General features: G+C 37.0%; 1 protein-coding gene across 4 annotated transcripts in view; it reads right to left on the reverse strand.

The window, feature by feature from the left end:
• The window catches only part of EEFSEC (eukaryotic elongation factor, selenocysteine-tRNA specific), a 176,418-nt gene that overhangs the window by 100,101 nt on the left and 52,085 nt on the right, over positions 1-24,232 (reverse strand). For all 4 annotated transcript variants that reach the window (XM_034431501.3, XM_034431502.3, XM_034431503.3 and 1 more), the window contains 2 exons: positions 21,847-21,943; positions 20,054-20,218 (listed from right to left, as the gene is read on the reverse strand). In XM_034431501.3, coding sequence (XP_034287392.2) covers positions 20,054-20,218; positions 21,847-21,943 — 262 coding nt within the window. The remainder of the gene's footprint in view (positions 1-20,053; positions 20,219-21,846; positions 21,944-24,232) is intronic.

Consider the following 24,232-nt stretch of genomic DNA (forward strand, 5'->3'; position numbering starts at 1 on the left):
CCTGATTAGCACAAGCAGCTAATAATTTCAGGTTGCAGGGATTGCCATAACATATTGCCACCTGCCTGCAGCCTGAGTCAGCTGATGGTCGGGAGGATAATCAGTTGCTTGTGCTAATCAGACTGTGCGCAGTTTGCTGCAAGAAGTCAAATTGCTGGGAGGCAAAGGCCAAAGGGTGGGGGTGGATGGGCGGGGCTACATTTAGACGCACCCAAGTTTTCACCCTCTTATACTCCGAAAAATAGGGTAGTATATTTTGATACACAGTATGCCAATTGGCCATTTTTAGCCCATAAGCAACATTCTGGAACCAAAGGGATACTGTCATTTGAAAACTTTCACCGGCAGTCTTGATAAACAATTCAATAATTTTCTTTCTACTTTCTTAAAAGCCCCAGATGTGTTCCACACATCAAAAGTGCCTAATTTATAAAGTTAAAAGTAAATCAAGGGCTTTTGTTCCAAGTCATCATTGATGAACTAATTATTCCTGGATGTTGCTTAATGAAATATTATTTTTACACATTAAAATATTTTACAGAATGAGTTCTTTGAGTAATAGGAAAGGTCTGATCCTGGCTAATAAATTTTAACATTTTCTTCAAAACACATTAAATATTACTCAGAACTCTCTACCACCAGCAATGGGTGATAATAGTAACTAAACTAATTTACATGGTAACTAAAATAAATTGCTCTGTTTTTCTTTCATGGAAGTGAAGAGGGGGGTGGGTGAGAGATGACAAGTTCTGTAGACTTCATCTCAATGCCAAAACAACAGCTTTCTCTTAGGTTGCTCACTGTATTTAATTGTTGTCAAACATTTCACTTGAAATATGCAAACTTGGATTATGTAAGAGAGAACACCATTAATATATTATGAACTCTTATAAACCCTCCTAAAAAGCATCATTTTCTGCTAATGAACATTTGGCTTTTAATTATAACATAATGGAAAGAAAAAGTTATTTTAACCACATTAATTTTGTGTTCTTTCTCTCAAAGAAATATGAAAATCCAGAGAATACATTAAAATGCAGTAACTTTTTTAGTACCACCACTGAACACAAAACGTTCTGAAAATAATGATTTCTAAAAAACAAACATTTCCCTTTCCTTCATTTTAAATATGAACATATTATAACTTGACCAAGAAGAATTAATACTGTAATTAATCAAGACTTAAGACACCAAACTGGTAAAAATGGCATTCCAGTATAATCCTGTTTAGTACAGTGGACTAAAGCACTGTTATTAACATCTGTTGCTTGCAATTACTGCAAGTTCAAATCTCACCAGGCTCAAGGTTGACTCAGCCTTCCATCCTTTCAAAGGTAGGTAAAATGAGGACCCAGATCGTGGGGGCAATAAACTGACTTTGTATAAATATACAAAAGTATAAAGGCTTAACGCATTGTAAGCCACCCTGAGTCTCCGGAGAAGGGCAGCATATAAATTAAAGCAAAAATAAAAATAAAAAATGAAATCTCTATGTTTACCAATCATGAGAATAAAGAATGTCAGAACATCAATTTTCTTCCTGTTTCAGAACATCTAACTTTAATGTGAATTTGAAAATGAATTTGAATTTGAAAATGACATTATAATCCCATTAAATTGGTCAGGAATAAACCCACTGGGGTTCAGTTGGATATTTCCAAATGTGTACAGATTTTTCAATCTAAGTTATTTCCAATGCTTAGTCTCAGTATTACAAGTCTTTAAAAGAGGACGGGGAAAACCCAACAGTTCAGTGAGTAATCCTTCTCTAAGTTAAGTCCTAGATATCATGGGTTCCAGCCAACAATGTCACTTCTCCAAATCTACAAACCAGGATTGTTCACTCTTCAGAAAAGATATAGAAGGCATTCTGGAAATTAAATGAAGAAGGAAAATCTGTTCTGCCAAAATTATCAGTTCTATATTACTTATGAATGGACAAAGTTGGATATAACCCCATATCAAAAATTAAGCAGATCCCCCAAGCAATATAAACTGACTCATTGACTTTTCAGCTTGATCCAACCCTTGCAATCTGATTAACAGATATAAACAAACTTATTGATAACAGTAGTTAAAATTAAATTGTCACATTGCTTAGTTTATGTATATTGTTTTGTTTACATAAGCCTCCTTTAAAGCACAAAAGTAGACTTGTTATAATAGTTGGTCTTTTTAAAAAAGGACCATTTTTTTTATAATACTGAATATACCGTATATAATAAGCATGGAGATTTATCAAACTTGCAGAAGAAAAGTTGTCCAGAGTTAGTCCGAATAGTTAAACAGGACAAATTGCTTATTACATTCTGTTCCTGCTATTTTAAGAGCATGTAAATGCTAATATTTACTCTAAAATTATTATGTTTTAATATATCATCCATATGCCTAACCTCTTACATTATGCTGGGAAAATACCACATTTTTCTATGTACATTTTGGAAATCTTGGTAAAAATCTGTATCTCAGTCAAGTTATAATATTTGCCAACCATAGGAGAAAAGAATTTGTCCCTGAATCCAAAGATCCAGGGAGCTCTTACACCTAGCCTGCATGTTGAACCACATGAGAACCTGTATTTAAGGATGCTTACGCAAATGTATTTTGTTATTGCTACACATGGAAAAATAATTTAATTATCAAAAGCAACGTTAACAACAACGTTCAGATTTAGGTCATTCTCTAGAGTAGAGAAAAAATACTTATATAGTAGACTCTATGGACTTGTAATTAGAGAGGCAATAGTGGAATTCATATATATTCTAAATGTTTTGATTTCAACTCCAATCAGCCTACCCAAAACCAAGGGAATATGTGTATCGCAACACCTCTGGAGAATACTCAGTTGCCTGTGTTAAGTCCAATATTGATACAGCCCTGGGCAAGGTCCCCTTATTATTTTGTAACATCTAATATCCATCCAAAACAAAAAATAAATAGTAAAATGTAAAAAATGTTTTTACTGAAAAGAAAAAGCAAGTAAAACAGGTATAGCATACCTTTACTGACCTTAAAACACATATTTAAAAAAAAAAACTCTCTCAAAAGTCTAAAAACATTAAGGACCCATATTTTTTCATCATCACATGTCTACTCTGCCTGTATTACTCTGGCTAATAAAAAAACATATCATAGCATAAAACCATGAATAACAAAAATGTTGGAAACAGAATTTAAAATGTAAGGGAACGATATTAGAATTTAAACAGTTAACAAGGTGGAGAGAAAAAGCAACAGGTGTCATCATTCTACCCAAGTTAAGTTTAGAAAAACACTCAGGATTGCATTCTCTTGCACACTTCTCCCTCCCTCCCTCCCGTGTGGATGGAAGGACTTGACCAATCTGAGTTCAATCATTCTTTGTCAGTTCATCAAACCATAAATAGATTTATAATGAACTCTGGTTAATTTAACAAGTTTAGATTTATAATTATGGTTTATTGATTGATTGATCATATTTATTCCATTTATCCCATCTCAAAAGAAGCAACTTGGTTTGAAGTGAACTTGTGAACTTAATAGAGTAAGAAAGATGAAGGGAAACCAGAGATTTAAGAATCCAGAATTCCCAGGACAATGAGAGACAGTCTCACTGAGATAATTTCCAATATAAAATTTTAATGTCCAAAAAATCAACTAAATCTAGAGAATATGAACAAATTCTTATCTACCATATACTGTACACTCATATATTTCATGCTTTTATATCTGCCCATAATTAACATCAGGCAGCCAGATATATAAGATGATCAAAGTTAACCATAAAAACCTACAGGACATCAATCTATACTACATTTTTTTTCAAAACACGCTAGGAATTAAGATTAAAGATTAAGCAATGCTTTATTCATCTATGCCAATTTGTTTCAAATATTTCTGTTTAAAAACACATGTCCTCTCTGCAATGGCAGAAGAGCATTTTAGAACAAATAAAACTAGAAACTAGGAAAGGTGGAAAGAAAGGATTGTAGTACTGATCTTTTTCCTCATTTGCAGACAATTACTTCGAAACAGTTAATAGGCACAAAAATAATTCCAAAAATGAGATATGTTAGCATCAATTAATTTAACTCACATAGCAAAATGTTTTTTCAGAGTTGAGAGATCTAGGCCACACATGGGGCATCATGATTTGTACAATGATTTAATAGACTTTAAAATTTACAGTTACACTTACAACAACAGTATGGTCTGTCAGTGCGCATTTTTTGTGGAGAAATATCCTACAAGTGCAGATTAGCAAGAACGGATGCAAAATCTAAACAATATAATATACTTTTTTTAAAGATAAAGCAAACTGGTCATGCTTATTTTTAATTCTGACTTGTTCTTATTTATCACTTGTCAAAATTACCTTGGCAGAGATAGAAAAATTCCATTTAAAATTTGGAAGAACCATGTGAGCTACACAATAATGGGAGATATAAATAAACTATCTAAATCAATGTAAGACAGCTTTGTTCATATATTAAAAGCATTACAATTCAACAATTTGAAATTCCAAATGAGCAAGAGGCTGCAACACATTCCAGCACATGCAACTAGCATGTCTTTATTATGGAAAGAATTAAAATGGGACATTTGGGAATCTTTTTGTGAAAACCTGAATCTCAAAATATGCTCCAAACAGTTAATACAATTGAAGGAGAAATGGAATTCATTATTTGCAGGAGCTAAATAGACACATTACCACAAAATCTGCAGGGAAATATTTGTACTTATATCACACAAAAGCTACAAAGGGAAACATATTTTTACTTCTAAGATCAGCATTAGAGATAAGTAAACACACAATTCCATGTGATGCAAATCCACCCTGTAGGACTGCAACACAGAATAATGTAATCGCATAAAAAACAGCAGCAAGTACACATTTGGTCACAAAATGTGTACTTTCATAATGGGGAACCAACTGAATGGGAAATATTTTAAGATAAATGCAGGTGTTCTCATCCAAATACATTTCTTACAATATAGGAAAATGGCTCCTATACTGCAAGTTCTGCCCATATCAGACAGTGTAAATTCAACTGTTTCTTCGTACATCAGAAGAGGATTTGGAGATGAAGCATACCTGACTATAAGTCAGGAAATAACAGACTTAAAATGTGAAAAATTCACATACATGCTTTAAAAAGTGATTATATGCTTCAATTCCTTGAAGAGAGATTGTGCTAACAAAGTCCTCTCTCGGTTTTAAAAGGTTGTAATAAGCCTCAATTTTCCTTTCTTAAAATTATTCTGAACTATGCTTGTTATTCTTCTGTTCATAAAATATTCAAATATATATTTATCCTAGAAAAGTGCAAAAACTTAATGCACAGACTTATCAAACCAATGTCTTTTGTATTTTGATTGTTCTTATTTATAAACTGAAGAATGTTAGAAATGAAAGAATGTTGGTAGAAACAAGCAAATTAACCAATTAACCTTGCACATCTCACTTATACTCTTATATGTTGTGAAAACACCAAGAACAGAGCACCAGTTGCACCAGTTAAGCTATCCACATTCATTAACTTAGTACACTAAGTACACTACATTTTTCATAATATTTAACCCTGAATGAAGAAATAAGTGCTTCTCTGATTCCTTAGTGCTCTTTTCCCTTGAATTACGAGGGAGGGAAAAAAGACATTTTCGGGTGTCTTTACAAAGTTGCAGTACTCTATTATCAGAGCTCAAAATAAGAATAAAAAATACTACTTCCCAGTTTGAATTGATCGCATAATAGCAACTGCCAGGATCCTCAAAAATAATAGCTGCTACAAAATAGTATTAGGTAGTTTAAAGGCTTTTATAATTTACCTTTAGTAATAATTTATATGCCTTTTGACCAAAACAGAAAAAAGTAACTTCAGCAACAGTTTTATTCCTTTCTAAATTCCTACTATCTTTGTATATAAAATGGCTAAGGGGCATTCTGTATATGTTCATTTTTCTTGTCTAAATATTTGTTGCTCTGGAACTACAGAGAAAGGAAATCACTTCGTAATTTAACATTCATTCAGCTCTAGTAATTTTTCTATAAGTCTTTGGCTCCATCTGCTGACTTTTAATGTTCAAAATAATAATTGACAGCTGAAGCATTAGTCTTAGAATCTTAATTTGAAGGTCATTCCTTTTAGTCATGAGGAGCACTTCAGATCAGGATCATCACTGAAGTGGCTTGAAACAATTAAAGAGCAATTTCAGATTAATACTACTCCCTGAAGCTAATCCAGGAACACAGCCTAGGTACCAGTTTTCAGAACTTTTAAGATGAATCAGGTTAAACTAAAAAAAAAAAAAAACCCTAAACTAAAAGAAAAGCAACAAGTGGCAGCACACAGAGATCTGTATCAATCCAAGCCATGATTTGTAGTCTTACTGAATAAATCACATTTTTAACTTATAAAATACACAAAACAAATCAAATAAAATTATGGATTACTGTGGTATATGAATCCAGTCACCATATTATAATTACTGACATATTATTTCATTGTTATATTGCTTGTAAATTAAAAATAAAAACTGGAAATCTTTGTTACTGCAGATAATTTTCTCTAATAAACGTTTTTGCACAGAATTTGTAGAGAGTCAGACAAACTATGCAAAAATGGTTACAAAAACAGAAGTAAGCTCTAAGCCTGGGAAGGAGAATCTACAGATAACCTTAACCTGTACCGAGTGCCAAATAGGTACACGCTTTGCGTGCTTCGAGCGTGTGCTATCTGCGCAGCTTCTTCCCCATGCACTGTGTGCACAACCACACCATCTGTGCTTGCACATGGCTTTCGCATAACCCCCGTGCGCTGCGTGCACAATCACACCATCTGCACATGCACACAGGTTTCACGTGGCTTCCCATGGGCTGTGCATGCAATTGCACCATCTGCGCATCAGTTTTTGCACACACAATGCATGCTTGTGAACACTGTCTACACATGGCGCACTGCGCACAAGTACTCTCTTGTGCATGCGGAAGCGCACATGCATGAGAGCTCCAAAGGCCAGCTGGGTCCCCTGAATTACGCACATGCGCACCGGAGGCCCAAACACCAGCTGGGGCATGCACACATGCACAGCTGCAGGTGAGTTGAACGACAACTTGTGTACCTGGAAAGATGGCTCTGTGTACCACCTCAGGTACGCATGCCATAGGTTCACCATCACGGGCCTATATCAATAGAGTTCTAGTCATTCTTGTGGGATCTGTTTTCTGCCCTGTTTTCTGCCCAAGCCGAGACCCTGGCCTTCTTTCAAGGGCTGATCGAACTTTCCGTAATGTACACTAAAAAGTAATGTCTCTAATATTTATATATATATATATATATGAAATACATTATTTATGAAAATATATTACTTCAATGATATATTACTCCAATGATACTTTTTAATGCAACAACCTCTGATATATATTCTCATTATAACTTTACTTCTAGTATCTTTTGGATGACTTATTTTCAAAATAATTTTTGCTCTGAACAATTTTAACACAAAATTAGGGGCACAACAAAAATATGTGCATTGACGCCTATCTTTCTTGACAGATTATATCATTTTGATCTACAAGAATTTCATGGTATCTTTTTGCTATTATTTTTACACATTTCCTCTTGAAGAAGCCCCTAATTAGTTCACAGAAATTATAAAAATAATCTTCTATAAAACAATGTTGTAAAAGAAAGCAATATTGAAACACATTTCCAGAATGTACAAATGTTTACATCCTAAATCATCTCACCCTATTAAGTTATTTAAATTTACTTATTTAAAATGTATTTAATTAGTTATTTAAATTATGTTATACCCTATTTAAATCAGTTCAGTTTTGTGAACTCCGTTACTGATTGTTTTAACGCAGTCTTGGAGATAAAAATGCAAAAGCCAATTCAAGGATGACCAGCTTTTTTAGAAGCAGAATTTCACACATCCCAAGCTCAAATATTAATTCTTCTTTCTATATCACTTAAATTGCCTTTCTTAAATATATAAAAACATGACCTATATGACTAGACTGCATGGTTTTAGTTTATTTTAGTTCATATAATAACCTGGCTGAGTGATTATATTCAGAACATGACTGCTCATCACAACCAAAGATTAAATATCCTGATTGGATTATCCAAAGCATTCTACCTGGGATTGCCCTTCAAGACCTTCTGGAAGTTGCAACCAGTCCAGAATGCAGTGATGTGCACAATTTGAGTGTCCCACAGTTCACACCAATTACAGAGCTTTTTTTTTTGTGCTACATTGGTTCCCATTTGTTTTCCAGGAACAATGTACAAAGGTGACATGATAGCAATGTCCCAATATCTAAGGGGCTGCCATAAAGAAGAGGGGTGAACTTAATATCCTGAATGCACCACAATAAACAATGCTTAGGAACAAATCAAGGGGAGAACCAACCTTGAACTAAGGAGAAATTTTCTGACATTTAGAACAGTTAATCATTGGTACAACTTGTCTCCAGAAGTTGTAGGTGCTCCAACACTGGAAATTTTTAAGAAAAGTTTAGTCAACCATTTGCTGAAATGGTATAAGGCCGTAATGGCGAACCTATGGCACGCGTGCCACAGGTGGCACGCAGCTCCCTCTCTGTGGGCACGCGAGTCGTCACCCCAGTTCAGCTCTGTCGTGCATGCGCACACGCCTTCTGCTGGCCAGCTGGCTGTCGGGTCTGTGCCGTGCATTCGTGGAGTGTGGCATATAGGGGGGGTGCATGTATGCGTGGGGGTTGGGTGCGTGCGGGGGCTGCATGTGCATGTGTGGGGGCCAGGGGCGTGCGGGGGACGTGTGCGTGCACGTGAGGGCAGGGTGCATACAGGGCGCCACACACACATAGCATTTTGGGGTTCGGGCATGTGCACATTCACACGTGCAGTTTGGGCACTCGGTCCAGAAAAGGTTAGCCATCACTGGTATAGGGTTTCCTGCTTGAGCAGAGGGTTGGACTAAAAGACTTCCAAGGTCCCTTCCAACTCTGTTATTCTGATAATCATCTTTAAAGCCCTACATGGCACAGGGCTAGATTATCTGCAGGACTGCCTCTTCCTAAGGATATCTGCCCATCTCATTGTCAGATAGGATGGCTGCACTGTAAGACCCTTCCCTTAAATATTGTCTGAAGGGACCTGATACTTTCACTGTAGCCAGCCCAGTCCCTCGCAATAGCTTCCCATCTGAAACTCAAGGGGTTCCCCGCCATTTTAGCCTATAGAACAGGGGTGTCAAACTCATGGCCCGCAGGCCGGATGTGTTACGCTATGCCCACCCGTTTTAGCGAAGAGGGAAAAAAGTCTCAATATATCCCTGCACCCCTGATATAGAAGGCCTTAAAGACCTGGTTCTTCCCCAAACATTGGGCTGGGGAGACAGTCAAGTCAGGAGGTCAATAATTTGCTTGGTCTGGCATTTGATGGGAGGGCTTGTTTTGTTTTTATTGGTTTTTGTGAACCACCTACGATCACTATGTGAGATAGGCAGTCATATACAGTTAAGTTCTTTAAATAAAATAAAACATTTAACTCACTTTATTTGTCACAGCAATATTTCACATTGTCACCTCCCTTGTGAAAAAGAAGACCTTCCCTCACCTCCACTATCCCATCTAATTATCTGAACTGATAGGGGTATCTCACATTCACTGATAACCGAAGAAGAAAATCAAAGAAATGAGTAAGAAGTAGAAAAGGTTGCAAACTTAGCTGTGGAAAAGAACAAATGCCTTTGAAGGTTAGACTGAGGGTAAGCTATTGATTCGGAGTCAGAGTCACTGTTTTCCTGGTGAATTTAACCCTTTTCCTATTGCTAATGTAGAGCTTTTTCCTCTTTTTCTCTCCATTTCTCCTTACCTTCATTCAGTTTTGTTCCTCTTTGTCTTCTCCTCCTTTTCTAGTACTTTTGCTCCATTGTTATCCTCTTTTCTTTTTTGTTTCTTCTGGAAAGTAGGAAATTGGTGCTTGTGTGTGTGAATAATAGATAGGATATGCAGGTGGGGATTCGTTTTATAAAAGGGATTTCTTATTCTGCTTTCAACTAATTCTAATAAATAACTATTTTTCAGGGAGGCATGGCCCTGCCTTTGGGTGGCTTTGTGTTTGTGCATGCACAAGTGACATATGGACACATTTATCAGAAAGAGGGAAATCTTTTAAAAGAGTTTCAGCTGAAGCTGACAGCCCTAGGAGTCTTGTCTCTATGGTTTTTGTTCCACGTATAACATACTTGGGAGTGGAAGAGACCCATTTTAAATTCAGGGTTAAACTTCTTTTCGTTATATAATGGCAGTTCTTATAAATATTTGCAAACCTCAACCTGAATTTTAAAGTGAAACTCAAATACTACATCTAGAAAAATGGGATCAATATTGAAAATATAAAGTAAAACATCTTTTGGAAATTAGACCATAAAACAAGCTGCGCAGGATTACAATAAAGCTTTACCTAACCCAAGCTTTTTCTTCTCCCAACAACTCATAAGGTGTTTATGAGATGCTCAGAACTACAACATCATCTTTAAGCATAGAAGCCAGCAAGTCCAGGCTGGATGAAGAGCTCACTATCTCCAACAGCAGATCTACACTGATCAATCTACATATCATGTCAGTTGTCTGCTCGACAACAGTAGCTTCTATTGGGGTGCAGTGCTGCAACTTAAGAATGAGGCAGCCCTATTCCCTGCTAAGCAAGTCCAGGACAAAAGTTCAGTAGGTCAGTCAACACGATATAAGAGCTGGAGCCAGGGAAGAAACTGATGCTGTCTAATTTAGCCAAGACCCAACATGTAGCAAAGATGACTAATGTGCAGCATAACCCATTTGGAGTAGAGACCCTGATGGAAATAATGCGGCCATTAATGTTTATCCAAGATAATAGATATGGAATCTTTTAAAATGTTAATGATCGAAGTCTGCCAGGAATTAGATGTGCATACTATACATACATATATGTATATAATTTCCTTAATTTATATACTTTTTCATTGAATGAAAGTATTCCATTTGTTTATACTAAATTTATATTCATTTTTTAGATAATGACATAAGGTAGAAAAATATATAAAGTCAAAACAGTCAAAATGATCAAATTAATAATTCAATAAATTCATATGATCTCAACATTCCCAAAACACTTAAACCACAGAAATCATTAAAGAAATCATGATTCCTTATAACTTAAATTACATATGAAAATTAAAAAAATAAAAGTCAGAGTTAACATTTTACAATACAACCATTACGAATTAATACAAAAATAGAAATTAATTCTAAATTGAATTAAAAATTCAATTAAGAGCCTTGATAGTACAGTGGTTTAGTGCACCCTGTTATTAACACAGCTGCCTGCAATTTCTGCTGGTTCAAATCTCTCCAAGGCTCAAGGTTGACTCAGCCTTCCATCCTTTCTAAGGTAGGTGAAATGAGGACCCAGTTTGTGGGGGCAATAAGCTGACTTTGTATAAAATATACAAAAGAATGAAGGCTATTGCTTAACGCATTGTAAGCCGCCCTGAGTCTCCGGAGAAGGGCGGCATATAAATCAAATTTTAAAAAAAAAATGGCAAATAAAAAGGCAGAGCTATATACATATTTTGAATTTAGTATTTCAATTTGTTTTCCAACTTTCAAGATTTCTAAAAATTTTGGTTCTACTATATTTTTATTTTGATCTTATTTGGTAGAACACCAGAACAATGAGTTTTCCTTCATAAATATATTTTATTGAAAAGGATTTTTTTTTAGAAACAGCAGTATAACTTATGTTAATTCCAAAGCAGATTCCAATCAGATATTTGGCAGATTAAAGCAAACAAAATAATCCAAATTTTTTAATTTATCACATATAGACTTTTTAAAAAAGCAGTAATCAGGCTCTTTCCTGGTCAGTATGACTGCATTAACTACACAAACAGAGGAGATTAACTACACAAACAGAGGAGATCTCTGATTAATGTAAACATTAATGCTACCAAACTTTGCAGCATTCCTTCCACTATTTTTTCCTTCTGTCCCAACCAAGAAAAAAATGAACCGTGTGTCTATTCAGTAGCTCTCTTATTCCATATTATAAACTGATCCCATATGAAATAAATCTATTAAACCAGCCTATGTTCCTACATAACATCGATTAAGCCAAACATCTCTCAGATATAATCATCAGTGGAAAACGATATACCATGACTAAATTACAAGATTCAGATGTTCAAACTCGAATCAGAAATTATTTGTGTTTTCCAAAAACATGCAATGCATTAAGTTTGGATTTTATTATTACTTCTATTTCACATGCAAGATAAATGCATATTACAGTAAGTCAGGATCAGTTTTTAGTGTTACATAACATTGAAGAATGGTTGTAGCAGTGAAGAAGTTGAGTTACGATTTAGAAAACTCAGGTTCAGATGCCTAAGCCATGAAAGTTCATTGGGTGACTTTTGGCTTGTGGACCCCCAACTGACCTGTGATAGAAAGTTGCTTTGACTGAGAGAAGGTAAAGGAGAATGTCAAGATTACAGAAAAGATATCTGAGTCCTAAGAAAGTAGAAAAGATATGAAAGAAACTCAAAACAACTCCACTTTGTTTGTGCTAAGTATAAAATGAGGTAGAATGAAGCTTTAATGGGCTTTCAAGATTCTGTGAGAATAGCCTAATCATGTTAGGGAACATTCCAAGCCTCCCAAGCCTCTTAAAAACTCCTATTTGCTAAGCTTGTCTATTTCAGAGGGTGATAGCATCAGTGCAATGTACAAGGACCGTATGATGCCACGACTGGCAGATTTGCACTGGTCATCAATTGCTCACAAGCACAATTTAAGGCATTGATGTTGAGCTTTAATGTCCAACTGTTTGAGAGCTGAAAGAAATACAAAGGTGGGGCATAAACTCAGCACATAAATAAACTCAAAACATTCAGATTTCTACTTACATTCCAACACAAGTCTATGAACAAGGTATGAATTTAAAAAAGCAGATCAAAATGAACATGATAAACCTGAATACAAAACAGTGTACCTTATAAACTCGTCAGCCTATTGAACAATCACGTGTACTGTCAGGAACAACTTAGGACAATTATTCCTTTAAAAATGAAAACTTTATACGCAGTTCAACAAGAGTCAATTTGAAGGGATATTTTAGTTAAAAGAAGAGAGAGGACGATGAGGACTGAGTTTGCCTTACTAAACCATCTATTAGAAATTTGCAAACACTTGCAAATGTGTACAACTACTATTATTCATAGGCTTTAAAAAATTTAGCGTATTCTACTGTAACACAATTAAAAATTTTAATCACCCCTTTGATGTGGATTAAAGAATGGATAACGCTAAGAAACATTAGATTATTGACTTTAGAAGGAATGACTTGTTGGGATGGCATGCTTTTTTATGGTACAAGGGAACAAAAACACAGGGGTACTTTAGAAGACATTATATACGAGAGGCTTTGTTACTAAACTGGGAGAAGATTAAAAAAAACAACACTATTTAAAAATTCCAGTCTGGTTATCAACGATTGAAGCATTTTCATACTCAATAATATTTAGAAGGGAACAAATTATTAGATATAGTGAAATATTGAATGAAAAGGGTGAACTCAAATCGAAACAAGAACTGGAGGAACAAGGTTTAAAGATGAACTGGTTTTCTTATATGCAAATACATTCTAGATATGATAAAGATTGTAAGACAGAAGGTTTTTATAATAATTTGACTAACTTAGACAAAATTTTAACAGGTTCTGATGATATGTAATTAAAAAACTGTATGGTTATTTATTAGAGGTAAAGTTGGAAGAAGAACAAGTTAAAGAAACAATGATTGCATGGGGGGGGAAATTTGGTTATGGAATTGATTTAGAGAAATGGCAAAAATTGTGGTTGCAAAATTACAAAATGACAATGTTAAGAGCATATAAGGAAAATTTGTATAAGATGTTTTACAGGTGGCATCTACCACCAACGAGAATAGCCAGAATGTTCAAGAACAAATCCGAAAAGTGTTGGAAATGTCATCAGACACCGGGCTCATATTACAATATATGGTGGACATGTGTAGAAGCTAAAAGATACTGGACTAAAATCCACACATGGTTGGAAAAAATGACATCTCTGGCTTAGAGATTTTTTTATTCGGGAATGTGCCAGAAATATACAATAGAGAATTGAGATATTTGATTGTGAATATTTTAACAGCGGCTAGAATTGTGTTTGCTAAAAACTGGAAAAATGAGAAAATACCAACACAAGATGAAGTTATTAAGAAAATCATGGAATGTGCTGAAATGAGTAAATTGACATTTGAAATTAGAGAACAAGAAGATAAACAATATTATAAAATATGGGACTTATTTTATCAATGGCTAGATAATAAAACATGGAAATGAAATATGAAATGAATGATGTAAATATAATATTTGAAAATAATTTTTATGAAGCAATAAAGCCATAGTTAATATGAGAAATTAGATAATTAGTAAATTTTGAATATGGGGATGAAGCACAAAAGACTTGTAACCGACCGACACACTGTTTGCAATTGTAATGGATGATGGATTTATGTTTTTTGTTTTGTTTAAAAATAAAAATTCAAAAAAAAAATTAATCACCCCTACCCAAACCTTTTGGAGAGGTCTGTTCTCAATAAAACTATTTCCTGCACTTATACAAATGATTTAAGAATCTTAAACTTAAGAAATGCATTACATTCAAAAACTGTACTGTAAGGCAAGAAACAAGACTAAAGAAGTTTGAAGTTTCTTCATCTCCAACTCAAAATGTATTCCCTGATGTACCTATCTATAAGTTTATATCACATCATAATTGAAAACAACTTTCAGTGAAGAAAAGTACAACAGACAAATTATAATATAATATAATAATAAGCAAATATACAACTACGTTAAGAAAAATAACAAAAAGGTACCAACCCAACTTAAGCATAACAATAATAAACTCCAGAAACCATACTGAAAAAATGTATCATAATGGTCTTCCAAAGCTATCTGAACTGGATTGCAGGGGCACACAGCACTCATTTCAAATATATGAGTATACTATTTATCATAGCAAATATATGAGTATACTATTTATCATAGCAAAAGAATGCTTCCTGTGAAGTGCTTATCATAGATTGTGTCAACTGTAGATCACCTACTTCCAACTAATAAATTCAGTTTTAGAAAAAATTAGGACCTAGAGAAAGTGAAGGTATCAGATTTGATGAAGGGTACTTTCAATTAATCACAAATCAATTTGTATAATATGGCATACAACTATTTTAACAGGACAACCCAGCCTATAAAATATAGTGATTACCCAGTCATCAAGCTAAGAGATTATTTCAGTGTTTTTGAATTGAGTGATTGTATGTCTTCAAGTTGTTGTTGGCTCTTAGTGACCACATAGACAGACTTTTCCTGACAAAAATCTGTCCCTAACCTGGTCTTTCACCTGATCTTCTAATGGTGTACATACTGGAATATTAGGAAAACACAAATCCCAATTGTATTAAATCACTTCCCATCTAAGAAAGAGAGAAAACGTCCTATTGGATATTAGCACTCAGAAATGTTACTCCTAAAATGGAAATGGCAACAGACATATCACATGCATGGAGCTTTTAAAAATGTACATAGTACCAGAGGGCTAGTATAACTTTGTATTATCACTACATTTTTAAACAATCAATAAGGGATTCATATGCTTCAGCATGGATGTTAAATACCATTGAGTAAGTAGTATTAAACTGCTTCATTGAAGAATTGTTTGCTAGTATAACTTTGTATTATCACTACATTTTTAAACAATCAATAAGGGATTCATATGCTTCAGCATGGATGTTAAATACCATTGAGTAAGTAGTATTAAACTGCTTCATTGAAGAATTGTTTGCTACGTCAGAGATTTCTCACACACACACACACAGCACACAACATTCTCTCACTGCAGTTCAAATAATCAACCCCAGATGGCAATTTACATAGTCAACACTGTAAAGGAATCTGTGTGCTGCTAGCATTCTCAACCTCAATCAGAGAGTATGGGCGTTTGAGAATGTCACTGTTTATTTTTAATTGCTCTGTCCCTCCTTTCGGCAAGTTCAGGCGGTCACACACGTCGAAGTCTATTAGTAGAATAGGTATGAGATGCCACTTTATTTGCTGGGAGGGTTCCTTGCGCTTGGAAAGCAGCTGTTTTGCAATGTCCCCAATGCCCAGTGGGCATCAGCTGTCAATCTCAGTTAGCAAAAGGTCAGGGCAAAGAAAGGTCAAGGAATGTCATAATCCACAATGTGTTATAAGATCTTTCTCCTCTATTGCTTTGTAGGATTGAGAATTGGTAAAACTTCCCACAGGTAACCTAGTTAAACACTTCATGAAATAGATAACAGGAAAACAAATTTAATCTCCAATTGTAACTTCAACTGTCTATATCCATATATATGCAGTAGGGAGATGCATTCTTACTTAAAATTACTATGCCAAATGATGAATTATAGTGCCATTCTATCTGGCAATCACTCTCAGTTTACTTCTGAGACTCAAATGCTTTATCTTTATTGCTTTATTAAAAGGTACTGAAAATAGTTCTCTTCCGTGGAACATTTGGACACTATGATGGTATCTCTGTGGGTGAGGGAGACAATCTGTTGTTGTCCCTTCCACATGATGCCATCTTTTGGGGTTTATTTTGAGTTGTTACAGCTTTTATATGCGAAACTGTTCAGACTCAATGGAGTTGGGTGGCCTAAAATTTTGAAATACAAATAAATCAGACTGCCTCTTTGGTTCATTTTTTCTTGTTTTTTTTTGGGGGGGGAGGCTTTTTATCTGGGTGCTGCCTTTATTTTGTGGAAAGTGGGAAGATTAATAGGTTTGGTATTTATGGTGGTTTTATATTTTTGATTCCTATAAAAGCCTTGCTTTATTTCAATGATGCAATCTATATAAATAAAAATGTAAATGTCTGTTTGTACATAACCGCACATCTCCAAAAGTTCTTCACCGATTGCTTTCAAATTTTGACACAACGTTGCATTCGACTATGGACATGTTTTTATATACCTATATTATATACATGTCACACCTGTGACAGGTAAAACATGAAAAACATTGGAAAACATTGAAAGACATTGAAAAACAGCGCCATCTGCTGGACGTAAAACCAACATGGCAGCCTCCCAGCTCTGATTACGCTCAACAGATTTCTGCTCGTTATATTTAGACTCTCCATATTGCTTCCAAGAAACTGCACATTTGGAAGGCAGAGACGCCCGAGGGCCATATCCTGTCACCAGGCTCGGCAAGTAGGCAGCCGGCTCCCTGCCGGGAAGCCCTCGCAGCCAGCGCTTCTAGGGCTGGGCAGGGCCTGCCTGAGCCTGGCTCTGACCTCCCCCTCCCCGGCCACCCCACGAACTAGCCTCACCCGCCGCTGCTGCCCATCCCCCTCGCCAGCCACTCTCAGGGCTCCCTCCAAAGAACACCTGTCAACGAGGCTGCCTGGGTCCGCCAAGCGGGAACCCTCCGTCCCTCACCTGGCCCGAATCGTGCCTGGCCCAGTGCTACCACGGGCCCTGAGGTCAGAAAGACCAGCTGCTAACTGGCGCTATGCGAATCTGGTCGGTGAGTGGGAGATGGAGGCAACTGGAGCCTCAGGGTCATCTTTGACCAGCGCCACCTTTGATTCCCAGGTGGGCGCTCTGGCAGTTCACGGAGCCTACACGAAAATTTCAGCCTCTGGCAGAAAAGGGGCTCCAGGGAGGCTTCGGGAGGCAGAAACGGGCAGGAGGGAGGATGGCTGGCCCTCCTTCATTTCGCCTGGAAGAGCGGGGGATTTAATCATTCTCCTGCCCTTGGCAGGCGGGGGAGGAGAACTGCACAGCAGGGGTCCAGTGAGGTGTGCGTAGCTCCTGGCTTTGCTGCTTTGTTCCTTCGGACAGGAAACCCCAAACCCGCCTTGAACCCCCACCACACCCCCTCCTTCCCTCCCTCCCCTTCCCTTCCCTGCTATGCGTCTCCCCGTTGAGCCCCGGAGGAGGCCCCCGAGTTTCTTCTGTGGTGCGGAGAGCTGCGAAGACCTGGCCTGAAAAGGTAAGGGCGATGGCGGGGGATGCAGAAGAGGCCGGGCCAGAGACAGAGATAAACAGAGAGAGAGGGAGAGAGAGACATAGAGACATACAGAGAAACAGGGGGGGGGGAGACACACATACAGAGATACAGAGAGAGAGGGTGGGAGAGAGAGAGACAGAGAGATACAGAGAGAGGGGGAGAGAGAGATACATAGAGAGATACAGAGGGGGGAGAGAGACATAGAGAGATGCAGAGGGGAGAGACAGAGAGAGATACAGAGAGAGGGGGAGAGAGAGACACATAGAGAGATACGGGGGGAGAGAGAGACATAGAGAGATATAGACGGGGGAGAGAGAGAGACATAGAGAGATACAAAGAGAGAGGAGGAGACAGAGAGGGAGGATTTTGTGGTTCCCATTGTTTTTTAGCAACCGGTTCTCTGCCCTAATCACCAGTTGGGTAGGCGTGGCTCGGGGGCTGTCATGTGACTGATGAAAGTGAGTGACGTCGAGTTGGCCACACCCACCAAATGTTCATAGAGAGTTTGGAATGTCAGCCTCGCTCTTTTAGCCCAGCGGAAGCACCAGACTGGGCCACAGCAACACGTGGCCGGGTACAGCTAGTATATAAATAAAATGATATTCCTACGTAATGAGCAGTGTGTGCTCTGAAAGCATCACCATAGAAATAATTTTATTAACTGGTCCTCTTAGATATCTCCATAGTGTTTGTGTTACATCTCTTCAGCTTCATTTCATACATGATCCCATAATATATCTCTCTTCAACAGTTAAGATCATTTATTTCCAATCCAGAAGTAGTTCAGCAGGATACTGTATGTACTGAACCTGGTTTTCCAGTACAAAGCATTAGAAAACTCCTGCTTCACCCAACCAACTCCTAGACAATCCTGCCCCACAGAGGTTAATAAACTGAACAGATGAATGGTAATATGACACTTCATAGCTCACCTTTTGAGCTACGGGGGGGAGGGGGGAGGAATAGAGGATGGGCATTTTTGAATCAAGTAGTGATTTCTACATGTAGAAGTCAGCAGAGCGATGACAACAAAAAATTAGTTTGGGTGCAAAAATGGTATCAGTACAGAAGGACCTTGCTTAAAGTTAATAATGAGTCTGACCTATTCATAAAGTAATTATACTAATTCTCTATTTCAAGACTAAATCTTGATGGATTTTCCATTTTTTAAAAAAATTAGGATTGGATTCTTCTTTTTCTATTATGCTAATCAATTGGCCAACTGAAAAGATTAGGTTGCAGTTAACATACAAGAATGAAACATTAAGATAAAACTGAATTCTTTCATCAAGTCCAACTGGTTGGTAACTGAACTTAGCTGCCAGACTCAACACTGAAAATAGGCTTTTTCTGGACCTAGAAATTTCTTATTTATCCTTTAATTTAATATTTTTTCATTTACATGTCTTTGTTTGCTGGTCATTTTCTTCATTATTATTTTTATGTGATAATAAGATTTTCTTGAATGTTTTTTTTGTATCAACATTTATTCCCGGAAGGACCAAACTAGATTCTTGGACACTTTTCATTGCAACCAAATACAGTGTTAATCTGTTGTTTTTTATTTCATTAAAATATCCTGAATTTGGTCTCTTCTCATTTTTCTGCACCAGTAAAATCAGATGAGATGTTTTCTCTATTTAAGTGCCTTGAAAGAGTTTTTTTCTCTTTTTTACTTTTTAAATTTTTTATTTTCTTCGTTTCTGGGGTCTCCCCTTTTGAAGACTCAGCTTCAGGCATCCATTTTGCTTGCAAAGTACATAGTTTGCGAATCAGGCCAACATTATTGTATTAAAAATTACCCAATTCTGTACAGTATTCCCTAAAGGATTTTTAAAAGTTCCTACTAAGCAAGCCAAATGAAGTTAATTAGGTAAATGGAATAGTATAGCAGCAGCAAACTTTCTGGCCTTTTCTCTCTTTGATAAAGATGTTAGAACCAAAAATGATATACTCACCTTCAAGGCAGGAATTTCCACATTGTCCCCAATATTAACTGAGCCTGAAAGAATAGTTCCTGTCATCACAGTGCCTTGGCCCTTGATGGAAAAACAGTGGTCAATGGCCATAAGGAATGATCCTGAAGGATCTCTTGTTGGTATATAAGCCTCTGACTTTAGGACCTAAAAGCAAGAGAAAATAAGACCTGTATATTGACAAAATGTCACATAAGACACAAAGAAATGAAGAGAAAAGGTATGTGATTGATTTTACCACGGCATAGCTTTCTGTTGCAACAAGACTGGAATAGTCCAAGGTCAAATAAATTATTTGCACTGCCCAGGAGGTGCAGATTTAGCAGCAGCAACTGGATTTGATTTTCTGCCTTAAAGTTTTGATGCAGCACAATCAGCCTGATTAGCAAAATATGTCACAGAAAAGTTTCTGCCAACACCTATGCAAATACAGCGGCAATAACTATTTGTAATTTTGGGGAAGAAAGGATACGTACTAGTTCTCAGAATGCACATACATAATTAAAAGGTCAAAATGCAGAATTTTTTTTTACTCTCCTTTATTTTTACAACTTTGTCTAATAGAAAAATTATGGCAAGGTTTTGAAGAACAATAAAGGCACACTGGCAATTGAAGTTTCATTTTCCACTAGCTCTATCCAGAAATACATCACTAAGAATAAGCAGCTGGAGAAGAAAGGAAGTTTCAGGAAGAAGGGGTATGAGAAACTCAAAATCTGTCAGAAAGACTATGAGAAGCTGGAGGAGTACCAAGGCCTGAAGGAGGAACTGGAGAACATGTAGAAAGTAAAGGCCAAAGTGGCCCCAGTGGTGACAGGAGCACCCAGAGCTGTAGATGACATCATGACTGGCTGTAAACTGAGCACATACACTGATCCAGTATCTGATTTTTTTTTAATATAAACAATGCTGTGCTTCAATAGTTAGATGGCCTAGACATTGGTATTTGCTAATCTAGATAATCTAGATGAAATGTTAATATATATTGCTAGTCCATGTATGATATGCCATACGCTAAACAAATAATAATAATAGAGCTGCAATCCCAGGAACAACATCAGAACTCTCTGTCCAGAAGAGTGCAGTGCTAGGAATAGCTAAAACACTGCACAGAATCCACAAACTCCCAGGTCTCTGATAGAGGAGCCGGGATTGAGGAAGATACATACCAGCCACCCACTTTCTTCCTTTGGGCCCTGTATTTCTCTGGCTTCTCACACACTTTCTTCCTGATGTTGCTGTCACTTGGCACAGCTACATCTATTGCCACCAGATGTTACTGCACATAATGCCAGCTGCGTGGTTGTGCCGTTCAGTATATGTGTTCCTGACTGCATCTTACACCCTGTCACACCTTGACAGTGCTGGACTGTCTCTGAGGCATCTCTGCTTCTATGGATCTGGTAGTGCCTGTTGTTATGCTGATATGATCAGTGCCTCAGTGCACTGAATGGTATTTAGTTCCATAAACCTGTTGTAAATGCATCAAGCCATGATGCATTTATCAGTCTCGGCTCTTACTCAAGAAATGGGAATATAGAAGACTCACATGCAAAACTGTTAATGAACGAAGAAAAGTTCAATTCCATACATACTTAGCTGAGAGTAAGTACTACTAGAATCAGTGGAGCTTATTTCCAAATAAATTGCATGGGCTTCTACCACTCTATTATCAAAGGAATGTTTACCAGTCCATTGAACTAGGATTTTGATTATACCTACAGCCTTGAGCCATCACATAATATTAATAATATTAGCATTTTTAAGATACATACCTCAATTAATTCCGAAACTCCTATTGGAGTCAGAGTTTCTGGGGCTTCTGGACCACCAGGTTTTGCTGCAGCAGAAACTATAGGACATCCATGGAACCTGGTCCAAAAAAAGAATCCATCTATGAGACCAGTTGTATAATAAAGTTACAATTCAGACATTTATTATTTATTATTTGGACTTATATGCCGCCCTATCTCCGAAAGGACTCAGGGCAGCTCACAACAATAAAACACACAAAGTTCAATTTTTTTATATAAAAATACCCAATAAAACTATAAAAACCATTAAAATCCCCTCTAAAACCCCTTCATTCCAAGTCGGCCAGGCGAAATAGCCATGTTTTAAGGCCACGGCGGAAAGAGCGAAGGTCAGGGGCCACCCGGAGCCCCCGGGGAGCTGATTCCACAGGGTAGGCGCGCCCACAGAGAAGGCCCGCTCCCTAGGGGTCGCCAGCCAACATTGTCTGGCCGACGGCACCCCAAGGAGGCCCTCCCTGTGGGAACGCACCGGGCGATGGGGAGCTGTCGCTGGCCGCAGATGGTCCACCAAATACCCCGGGCCTACGCCATGTAGGGCTTTATAGGTGATTACCAGCACCTTGAATCTCACCGGAGGGCAACTGGTAGCCAATGCAGATCCCGCAGAAGGGGTGTAACATGAGAGTGTCGGGACACTCCCATCACTACCCGCGCGGCCGCATTCTGCACCAGCTGAAGCCTCTGAGTGGTCTTCAGGGGCAGCCCCATGTAGAAAGCATTGTAGTAGTTGATCCGGGAGGCGACAAGCGCATGAGTGACTGTGTGTAGGGTATCACGGTCCAGGTAGGACATCACGGTCCACATTTCCCAGTGTGGTTTGCATAACATCACTATTCTATTTAATTTCAATCTATCCCTAGCTATAATTTAACAAAAACAATAATCTAGCTAGTTTCTAAATTGTTTTAAAAATGAAAGAGGCATAACTGGAATTAATACAGCTTTGAATAGCCCCCAACCACTAAGGATCTGCTCATCTGAGCTCTGAAAGGCTCAGATGAAGCCTTCATGTGAAGACTGTCATATTTCTTCTGCACAGACTAGTAGCCTCCTGTAATACTGGCTCTGAAATAATAGAAGGATAATCTAATTTCCTGTAGCATCTCAGATTGCTTTTTTACTTTCACCAGCATAATTAAGCTATCACCTAGACAAGTTTGTTACTTTCCTATTTTCTTCATGGTGCAGAAGAAATTCAGCTATAGGAACTCAATCATTTCAATATTGAAAAAATGTTCTTAATGCTAAACTAACATTTATTCTAGGCATATTTTGTTAAACAAACCAGAGTCAAATTACCAACAAGCCAAGTAAATTACGGCTTATCTGATCAATACCTGCCTTACCATTCATCTTTTAGGCCAATATCATAATGTATCTCAGATGCCCCAGCAGAAATAAAGGAATAGAAAGGCATAGAAGTCACCTCATAAATCTTCAACAGCTCTAACATATCCATAGAGGTTTTCTATTTCTATATTGTTCCCTAATAACTGAATCTTTTGAATGAAATATTAGACAAATACTGTAATTTCCCTACATACCTTTCCAAAACAGTGTTTTGTTTTGTTTTTAAAAATACATTTGAAGAATATATGGAAAAATATCATATATGGTATAAATTTCCCCAGCGAAACATTGTTTTTAAAAATAATTTTAACCGAACTACTTAGTTTAAGTATTGCTATTTCTAACAGTAATATATTTAAATTCAGTTTATTCATCTAAAATACATCATTAAGTATTATCAACAGTAGATAAGGTATTGATTTGTGCACATTATTGAAACTGCAGAAAAACTGATGTTGGCATTGTTATAAGTACTATCAAAGTGCTTTAAGTATATGCTCAACAAGAAGTCCAGAAAAATGTTTAATTGGTAAACCAAATCACATTTATGAGTTGAAAAGAGGAGATGGACAGAGAAAGAAGTCTATTGTCAGGCAGAATTAGAAGAAAGAAGAAATTCAGACAAAATAAGTGTCTTTTAACCCGAGAAGGGGCCTTCTTAAGGCACAATATCCTTACACCTCTGTGAAATAGATATGGGATTGAAGGGGGGCCAGAAAAGAAATCTGGAAGAATCCAGAATTTCAAGTCAAACACAAGTCTATAAGTAGCTAAACCTTTATTTAAAAAGAAAACATTTTAGCAGAATTTAGTAATGACTATTTTCCAGACCTTGTTAAGAATGTCACTACTATTAGTTGACAAAAATGAACCATACATACAACTGAATATATTCAAGACTGATCAAAGCCAATGTCACTGATATGAAAAACTGAATGACAACACATGGTATGAAACAGAATGCTGCAGAGGTCAACTCTAAGGTTGCAGCTACATT

This window comes from Pantherophis guttatus, chromosome 2, assembly GCF_059756535.1.
Source record: "Pantherophis guttatus breed Tessera chromosome 2, ASM5975653v1, whole genome shotgun sequence".
Taxonomy (NCBI): Eukaryota; Metazoa; Chordata; class Lepidosauria; order Squamata; family Colubridae; genus Pantherophis; species Pantherophis guttatus.